This window comes from Barbatula barbatula, assembly GCF_947034865.1.
Source record: "Barbatula barbatula genome assembly, chromosome: 5".
Classification (NCBI taxonomy): domain Eukaryota; kingdom Metazoa; phylum Chordata; class Actinopteri; order Cypriniformes; family Nemacheilidae; genus Barbatula; species Barbatula barbatula.
Window position 1 is genome coordinate 16,574,036 of NC_136769.1, and position 9,947 is coordinate 16,583,982.

The following is a 9,947-nucleotide window of genomic DNA, read 5'->3' on the forward strand; positions in this document are numbered from 1 at the left end:
TCTGAAGAGTCCGACAAGGAGCTCGGCCAAGAATTCCACCATCCCAGAGTAAAAAAGGTGCTGGCTCACAAAGAAATAGAGGCCAGGGGGAGTGTGACCCCTCTGCCTGGTTTCTTATGTTTGTTTTGACACAGTTTTTGCGGGTTGCATCGGAAAATTGAGCTCAACGTACAAATATATGAAAAGTGGGCTACTTTTATATACAACCACTCAATAATAATAAATTCATCAGATAACTTATTTGTTAAATTATCATTCAAATATATAAAAAGGAAAGCATCTTATCTGTTTAGCCTGTATTAAAAATGTTACAGTGTCTAACCAGTGCATCTGTTTTGCTAGAATCAAGACCCAAAGCATTGAAGTCTGTCACCAGCAGTTGAACTCATGGTCAGGGTGGTGTACTTACTCCACAGGTTCTTCAATGCAGAAATAGCAGTAGGGAGCAAGTGGTTGTTTGAAGGCCTCACAAGGTTAGCATCCAGATTGATCGGAGCATAACGTCATTGTGAACCTGATTTGCACATGGGTGTTGAGAAATGTCGGATATGTTATTTAGCATCAATGACCGGATGATAGTAAAGTCTTTTCATTAAAAGATGGTCAATCTTGATCCCCAAAAGATAAATAAATGTACAAATACATTTTAATCATCTTTTAATTAATCGTCATATGTTCTTTCCTTAATGCAAAATCGATTTTCTTATTATTTGTTTTTTATTTTGGGTGAAACGGCACATATGTACAGCGTACTACATCTGTATGCATTATAACCTTGGCAAAGAACAAAAATAATGGAAAAAATGTGCAAAAATGAATAAGGCTATCATATAGTGTAATGTTTTCATACAAACATAGTCTGCATTTACTTGCACTGAATGTTGCGTAAAATATTGCAAAACTAAAACACATTATTATGTTTTTACTCAATCTCATATTATTTAATGATTGAAAGTTTGAATTTCACCCAGCTCTCTTGATTCAAGTATGCAAAAAACAGTCCTTACAGCAAACACATGCTCTGTTAAGCAGACTAATCTCTCAGTGTAGTTTTTTTTGTATGTTTACGCCTGCATGTCCCCTTCACCCTCCCCCTCTATGTCCCTCGCCTGCTGTCCTTTAACGCGTCCTCCCTTTGACAGTCTCTCTGTGGTTCCCACAGCACAATAGCCACACACGTCCCGCCCACTGGGCGTGGTCTGTGGGTGGGCAGTTTATAAAACCCCCTCCGTGCCACGATCTGCGGACTCTTATTGTTTCAGAGGAACAGTATAGACGGATGAAACGTACCGTTTTTCTTTAGTGTCTTAGGAGGGAGGTTAAGATTAATGCATTGCAAATACGCCTAGAAAGAGTTTAATAAACATGTTGAAAACGTACAGCAGAAAAACGCTGCTCTCCATCGCGGGGGCGAGCGTCACCTGTCTAGCGCTGCTGTTGGTCGTAGCGCAGCATCAGCGGATTCAGCCGGACGGGATGCAGAACGAGAGTGAGATCGGACGCCGCTCGCTTCAGAGTCTGGGAGAGCCGGAGGCCGATGATGGAGAGCAGGAGAGGAAGAAAGGATTCTCTGCTTACTTCTCCAAGCTGACCCGCACCAGGAGGGATGCGGATAAGCCCGGCGAGGCATCCGGAGCGCCGATAGACGCGCCGCCTGCAGAAGACATCAGTGCCGACGACGTCTTCATAGCGGTGAAGACTACAAAGAAGTTTCACCGGTCCAGACTGGATCTGCTGCTGGACACATGGATCTCGAGGAACATGCAGCAGGTACGGCAGTTTAATTGTTACAATTCGATGCACTTTGTTACAGTGCGACAGGTTTTGCGGTTACCCACAGGACGCAAATGGGGACTGTTTGTATTATTTATTGAATCTTCCGTTTATATTTTAACACAACAGCTTTCTTAATTCTACATTTATCTATAATGTGCATAATATTTGCCTCGATAAGTGTGCACGACTTAATATACTTTTAGTAAACTAAAGTGTATTAAAAGATTAAAAATGGCATGTAAAGGACCAATGCTGCATGTAGAAATGGCTGTGTTAATGACAGACTGAAGCCCCCCCTCCATCCACCCCGGCCCCATTGTTTTGGGGGTGTCCCGTGAACGCACATGGGCCAAGGGTGCATCACAGTAGCAGCTTCAGAGCTGTCCCCCTCTAAGCACCAACAAAGCGTCTTTCTGAAGGGGGGGAAGCCTCGCCAGCCCCTCGTCTTCCATTCTCCATGGGAACCCGGGATCTTGAGCGGAGGCTGGGTCAGGCTACACAAGCTGTGGGAAAACGGAGTCTTCCTTATGGAGATGCTGAAGGCACAAAGGACCGGCATCTATAGTCAGGGAAAGCTTTTCAGCAACACGCCGAGTGGCTCGCGGTTTGAAGATACTGCTCTTGGGAAAAGGCCCTCTTTTGCAGCCCGCACAAAAGCGCTTCACGGCAGCGCAGGCAGTGCGCAGAGCAGTCAAAGTGATTTTATTCACAGCCTGGAGTAGTCGCTCATACATTTTACACAAGTTTAGCTTGCCTTGGGGCTTTGTCACAATCAATTCCCTTTATACAAGCGGGGTTTCATGACTGTCATTTGAATGTTGCTGACACGGTTTGAGAAGCATTGCTTCTGCAAGCGTTGCATGAATATTTAAAGGGGTAGCTCAGCCAAAACGAACATTTTGTCATCATTTATTCTCCCTCGTGTCATTCAAAACCTGCTTATGACTCCTTCATCCGTGTAACACAAAATACGATTTTTTAAGAAAGGTTTTAGCGGTTCTGTGTACACACAATAGAAATCAATAGGGCCCCAATAGTTGTTGGGGTTAAAAAAAAGTCATACAACTTTGGAAGGACATACAGGTGAGTAAATGACAAAAATAATTTTAATTTGTGGGCGAACTATCCCTTTAAAAATGTGACATTGGGGCTATTCAGCTAACATGATTTAACAGAACAGATTTTAGTGGAGAAACGTTAGGATTGTGGCTCCTTGCTTGTTTGCTTAATACAAGAGATGATGGAAGTTAACCCACAGAAGAGAGAGTTAACAGCAGGGATTAATAGCAGCAGCTGGTAGGGAGCAGTGGAGACATAAAAGACCAATGCAGCCCAGAACACAAGGGGGAGTTCCCGGTGAATGGGTGCCACTGCCAGGTGGCCGGGGCTTAAAAGAACAAAAGACGGCACTAATGCCAGCTATACAAATCCTCACATTCTCAACGTATGTGTATGGAAGGCCAATCTAAAATGATTTCAACTTTCATCATGCAACACCTGAGTATGTTCAATTCCCAGTTATTCTCAATTGAACGTACAGGGATTATCATAAGGACTCCGGTGTGCTGCTTGGCCACCTGCCACAATGGCTGGCACCATACAAGCGTTCAGGGGCCGGCCATTGAGGGATCCTGAGAACTTTGTCACATACAGTGAGATGATGCGTGACTAGCGCTGTGAGCGTGCTCATAGGGGTGATGAACTCATCTTTCGTCTCACCTGCTTCATGTGCTGCTTTGACAGGTGATTAACAACTCACCGTCAAGGGCTGTTTACATGTCAACACTGAGAGTCGATCCAATCTGTGCTGGCTGTTGACACATACGGCGGCCTGAAACTCTTCTTACTGGGAAACTGTCTCGTATTTATTAAGAGTGACTTAAGGTCAGCTAGAAGCTCCCGACCCTCTTCAACACTCTGGAATTATCAGTATTTTCTCAAACAGAAGCTGGTGTTAAAGATGTCTTAAGCGTAGTCTTTATGGACTTGACTTGATGAGTCAGGTCTTTTGAATAGTCTGTAGTCTGATATGCTTCAGAATTGTTCGCGGTGCAGCGTCTGGCTTCCGCCGTTTCTCTGAATTTCCCCCTTGGAACAATGCAGCTTCCCCAGTGAGAGAAATTCACAACAATGAGAGAACAGCCTGTGCCGTGGCTCTGATATCCGGTGTCCCGTTACACAGACAGCTCCCAAATGCCTTCCAGATCAACTTCTTTACTGCTTTTAATGTACCATGTCCAACATCTTTCATTCCGTTTGAAACGCCTAAAAGATCCATTTTGTGGTTAACCTTTTTTTTGTCTACATAAATGCCACACTTTTGAGAAAGGAGTGGATCTGTTATAGCATGATTTTGATATTTAGATTGGCACAGGTAGAGCTAACTGGGTCGAGTGGTGTTAAATAGAGGGAGTAACATCTTTCTGCTTCCTTCCTGGGTAGATGGAGACAGACAGCCAGGCTCCACGCTCACCCTGCCCTATGCCAGACCTTCCTTTAGTTGGGTGGGAAGCCCTAATAAACCTCTGCCCGCACATCGGCGCACGTAAATGCTTATAAAAGTTGTTTATTTCTAAAAAGTGAGCACAAATGAGCGTGACTCACTGGGTCATTCTGCCTCACAATACCTTTTCACCATTGAATAAAAGAGAAGCCAAGAAAACAAAAGGGTGAGAGGCCTCTCTTTAGTTAACCACTGCAGCTGTATGCAAATGCAGGCAAACATATTTGGAATTTATCCAGTGCCGGCTTTAACCCAGCCTCAAAACATTCTTCATTGTCCTGTTGGAAAAGGATAGCCCAAGTAGATCTTTCTGGGATGGGGTGAATGGCCACACACACACATTGTAATACACAAATCAGCTCTGAGGTTTCTCTCCTCTGTCAGTGCCCTTTGGCAGCTGCCGGTGTGATTAGTCCTTCCTTTCAGTGCAACTCTGCGTAAACATCGCCAGCCTCTGATCCTTTACCAGCCCAAGCACCAGCCCTCCCCTAAACAAACATCGGCCTTGGCCTCAGTGCGCCACGCTAAACATCTGCTCTGAGTTTGTTCTGCAAACCAATCAAACTTTATCTGGCATCGCTGAACGTTTAAATAGATGCGCCCGTGCTGGCATACGAAACGGCTAAAATCCACTGTTGAGATAAGGCAGGCAGCAACAGAATCATATAAAAAAGCTTGTTTGATAGCTAAGGAATGCATGTTCAAGGACAGCAGGGCGTGGGCCGGACGGCCTGTTCAGACACGTGGCCGTGATAAGGCGGCGGGCGGCAGGTGCAGTCTCACCTGAGGTAGAAAGCAAACAGGTTAAAAGCAGTGCGTGGACGGGGCGGCTCTCCTTTTCATCAGTGTGTTTAAAGCGTGTGCCGTCTCTTTCTCAATGGCTCCTTTGAGCCCGGGCTGCCGCCTTGCACCTGCTCTGTCTTATCTTCCACAATGAGCCTCTAAATCCCAGCCCCGTGCTCCATCCCCCCATCTATTTTGATGTTAACAAAACCCTGAGGGGTCAGACGTCAGTCTGACTGCAACTCTGGGGTAAATGTATATTCCTCAGTTGAAGTATGTCTGGGGGGGTTTCGAGAGAATGGGACCTGATGCTTCTTTTTTTCTTTTGGAAGTTGCATCTTGAGGCATTTTGAACATTTCTAAAGTGCATAGATGGATGAGGAATGGAAAGACAAGGGAGGTGGTGAGGGGCGATGGAACGAGGGCAGTTGTATTGGGGGGGTGGACTGCGGGGGTAAGTAGGGTAGCCTGCTCCCTGCTTTGTTCTGGGTCTGGGATGCTTCGGGGTGCGGAGCAGTTTCCATGGAGAGACTGACAACTAGAACAAGGGGCCTTTATTTTAGGGGGTATTGGGTTTGGCTTGTTTAACTTGCTAAGTTTTCCATGGTGTAAATCCCAGACAATGGTTTCTAATCAGGCCGCTTTGGGATAAATGATTCTCGCAAATTCCCGTTTCATCTTTGGTCGGGTGAAGTGATTCATGGACTAACTTGTGTGACTTGACTGGAAGAGATAGCTAACCAGAGTTTGCCTTTGTGTCTGCAGACATACATCTTCACGGATGGCGAAGACGAAGAACTGAAGAAGAAAATCGGTGAGTGCTGCTTCCTGTTGGGAAAGTCACATGGGTAGAAAGAATACTGTCTTTGAATGCTGCATAGCTCAAAGCTAATCCTCTTAAACATCTTGTGCTTAGCTTAGTATTTGGGCTACTGACCTCACAGATAAAGGACATTACTCTACAAATACTTGAGTCTTTAACATAAATTCTCACAAAGTATCTGTTCTCTTATCCACACAGGAAGTCACGCCATCAACACCAACTGTTCTTCAGCACACAGCCGACAGGCTCTTTCCTGCAAGATGGCAGTTGAGTACGACAAGTTCATCGAGTCTGGCAAAAAGTAAGCGTTGGATTATTAAAGCGCTATCATTACTTAAAAAAATGTTTAGTGTCAAAGCAAACGATAGTAGATGTTCTTACTGTATTTTTTTTTATCTCTCCTGTGGTTTAGGTGGTTTTGTCATGTTGATGATGACAACTATGTGAACGTCAAGACCCTGGTGAAGTTGCTTTCTAACTTTCCTCACACTCAGGACATGTACATTGGCAAACCCAGCCTGGACAGACCTATTGAAGCCACAGAACGATTCGGTGACAACAAGATGGTAGGTTTTCAAAATGATCTCTACTTGTATAGTATTTTTGGTTGTCTAGTTGAAATGTAATTTTGAGAATAGATACTAATGTTTTTGGTTCCGTTTAGCAGAGACCTGTGAACTTCTGGTTCGCTACAGGAGGGGCAGGATTCTGTGTCAGCCGGGGTCTGGCTTTAAAGATGAGCCCGTGGGCAAGGTACAGACTCATCTCAACACATGTTATCTTCTACAAACAGAATATTTTGAGATGCTAGTAGACTCAACTTATTTTTTATTTTTCAGTGGAGGCCATTTCATGACCACCGCTGAGAAGATCCGTCTGCCTGATGACTGTACCATTGGCTACATCATCGAGTCGGTTCTAGGTGTCCCTCTGACCCGAAGCAGCTTGTTCCACTCCCACCTGGAGAACCTTCAACAGGTGTCCAAATCAGAAGTACACAAACAGGTGAGAATCTTAGAAACCAGGCCCTCCCAACTCAATCTCACAGCAAAAACGTAACTATTTTACGATGTTAATTTGTATGAATTCGTAGGATGTCATTCGTACATCTCAGTGCGATTTGCTTTCGCACCAGTGATGTTAGGTTAAGCGACGGATTTGGCGTGGGACATTTTTGTACCATTCACAACATACAAATTCATACGAATTAGCCACCCCGTAAAATAAGTACAAATTCCTGAGATCAGGTTGGGTTTTTAATGATCACATTTCTCTTAAATACAGAATAGTTTTGTTAAAGTGTTTTATTTTCATTCAGATTACACTGAGTTATGGAATGTTTGAGAACAAGAGGAACATTATCAACATGAAAGGGCTTTTCTCTGTTGAGGAGGACCCATCCAGGTAAGAAGGTTCCTCAATACTATACAACCTATCTTGTTTGGATGTCACTCGTACCCAACTCTAACAAACCTCTCTCTGCTTTCTCTTTCCTCCTCAGATTCAAGTCAGTTCACTGTTTGCTGTATCCAGACACTCCGTGGTGCCCTCTTCAGGTTGCCTATTAAGGTGACCGGCTCCTCTTCTGTATCCTCGTCCCTAATTGCCTCGGTATCTGAAAGGCATACGGGACCAGTGTGGTATTAGGCTGTGTGGCCGCTGCGTTTGCTCTGCAGTGGCACATGGCCTTTCGTGGTAATACTGAGCTGCTGTGCGGCCCACCTTAAACATTTCCTTCTCGCATGGTGCCTGAGCTTCCTGTCCATCCCGGACTCGACAGAGGAAGTCAGCTTTCAGCGCCAAGCTTCGCAGGCAATCAACTGTGCTTTATGTCATTACTATTGCTTGTATGCCATTTGCAATTCTCATAGAATGTATGTTGTTAGAATACTTCAACCTTTTGCCAGCTTTATGTGCTTAGTTTTTAATTCGCTTTAGCAAATTACTTTTGTACTTTTTTTCTCTCTCCAAATACGTTTCAGGACAATTTGTTCCCTCAGGTTTAATTTGATGATATCTTTTGATGGTCTGCTTTCTAAAATGCTCAGATCATCTTAAGTGAAATGGGTGCTTTATTATTCAGTTCGACATTGTTAAGGACTCCGGAAAAAATTTACAAGATGAAGGTCCATTATTAACATATTTTATTTCTTTAACATCAGTGTTATTATAATTATTATTACTGTTTTTTATGATGTGCTGGCAATAGGCAATTTTCCTAATATGCGTTCAGGTTATCTTAATCTGTGGTGTATAAGGATTGAGCACTTTTCCCTCATTTCTTTGGCGTAAATGTATGATAAGATCTCAAAGCTGTGTGAAAATGCCCCAAATCTTAGATGTTTATATTATTTAATGCCAGTGCTGAATGCACTGTTGGCAGACAGATATCAGATTATTGGCATCGTTTATTTTTTTATTTAGCTTTGTTCAGAAATACTAAAGTTGCACAGCTTGGTTTGAAATCTGTTTGTTGCTTATGTAAAGTGTCTCTCTTGGCAAAAGCTTACTGGCCTTCACTCAGACTGTCAACACAAAGTTATGTACATTGTTAAACCAGATGGCAGCTAAGTCTAAGACGTGTTTATTGCATGATCCAAATTCTCAGATCCCTCGTGCACAGTGGGGTCTGGCCTAGAGCCACGGCTTCCTCGTTCTTATAGAAGTTTGGCTGACATTCGGACATCGCCTGCGATACAAAACACGTTAACGGAGAGCTTTACATAAGCAACTGCAGTGATCCTTACAGAGTTTCTCTGTCTCTGTGGAAATGACCCATATTGGGTGAGTCTGTATATTTTAGGTTAAAGCAGTATTTATGTACTGTGACATTTAAAGCAAATGAATTTGTACATAAATGTTTAGATATTGCAAATTTGGTCACTTATGGATCAGACGTAGTTCTGATAATTCTTGTATTTTTTCTGTAATGCTTTGAATTTGGCTGTAATTTATATTCCAGTATCTGGATTCTTGGATTGTTCAAATGATTTCCTCTCAGGGATCACAGTCCTGATATTGTTACCATGGGATGCCTTGGTAAAGGCTTTTAAATAAAGATGCATATACGCAAAAACAATTGACTGCATTTTCTTTTCTCTCAGCCGACATTGTATTGTGGATTGTATTGGGGGAGGATAAATCACACACGATTGGATAAATACTGTTGTTTAAGATGAGTTAAACATTTCTAGTGTATTTTCTTACAGAAGGAATGCACATCTGCTAATAGTTTAGATTTGTCAGTTTTGAAGGGTACAATATAGCTTATCTAAAAAGATAATAGATGACAAAACCCATTATTTGACTTCATGGGGTCTAAAACATCTAAACCAAACAACGAAAATGACATGCCTATTATAGCACAGCATACACGAGTAACATCAATCATGTAGGGTAAAATCATTTCCAGACCACGCAGGTTCAGAGGCCAGTATACTTGTACTCTGTCAAAACTGTTGTGAACTGTTGCTGAAGCATGCAAATAAAACAAACCCGTCGCACGTCCATTGCTTAATTAATGAAACACACTTAAAAGTTTAGTCTCACTCACACGTTATTTATTATTCTACAACAATGGCCATGGGAAAGAACATACCCTCACAACCGGCCCTTTCAACACTCTAAAGAGTCAAGGCTTTGGGGTCTTGAATATATACAACAGATAAATAAATCTGCATGGATTTGGGCTGTATGCACTGCCTGGTTTAAGACACTTTTTAAAAACACAAAAAACATACTTCTTACTATTATAATGTAAATGCACAAATGCATTGTGAACTAACAAAAAAAAAAGAGTTAATAATAATTCATATAAATGTATTTTTATTATAGGCTACTATATATTTATATAATTTATTATGTATATTTACCAATAATTTAAATCATATATTAATGTGTATTAATTATTATAATATATATTTTCCTTAAATATATGCATGTATGGGTATGTTTGTATAAATACAAAATGAATGGGCACAGTACACAGATATATGCTGTATTATGTAAACACAAACTTTTATTCTGGATGCGAATAATCGTTTGACGGCCCTAATATATATA

The 9,947-nt window shown here is 42.3% G+C and overlaps 1 protein-coding gene across 2 annotated transcripts; it reads left to right on the forward strand.

The window, feature by feature from the left end:
- Positions 1–1,244: 1,244 nt before the first annotated feature.
- Positions 1,245–9,386, forward strand: lfng (LFNG O-fucosylpeptide 3-beta-N-acetylglucosaminyltransferase). Of its 2 annotated transcripts, none has more exons than XM_079457183.1 (8): positions 1,245–1,770; positions 5,828–5,876; positions 6,084–6,186; positions 6,298–6,451; positions 6,553–6,638; positions 6,725–6,890; positions 7,204–7,289; positions 7,387–9,386. In XM_079457183.1, the coding sequence occupies exons 1-8, from the start codon at positions 1,366–1,368 to the stop codon at positions 7,451–7,453; spliced, it is 1,116 nt and encodes a 371-aa protein (XP_079313309.1). In that variant the 5' UTR covers positions 1,245–1,365; the 3' UTR covers positions 7,454–9,386. The 2 variants fall into 2 exon arrangements, with proteins under 2 accessions (XP_079313309.1, XP_079313308.1); XM_079457182.1 differs by having other exon boundaries at positions 6,550–6,638; positions 7,387–8,956.
- The last annotated feature ends 561 nt before the right edge of the window (positions 9,387–9,947 follow it).

What these genes read in the sequence shown, in the direction of transcription:
- lfng (XM_079457182.1), top strand. Translation starts at nt 1,366, where the DNA reads ATGTTGAAAACGTACAGCAGAAAAACGCTGCTCTCCATCGCGGGGGCG. An exon ending in TCTCGAGGAACATGCAGCAG is followed by an intron (nt 1,771 to 5,827) that starts GTACGGCAGTTT and finishes TTGTGTCTGCAG; the next exon opens with ACATACATCTTCACGGATGG. An exon ending in AAGATGAGCCCGTGGGCAAG is followed by an intron (nt 6,639 to 6,724) that starts GTACAGACTCAT and finishes TTTATTTTTCAG; the next exon opens with TGGAGGCCATTTCATGACCA.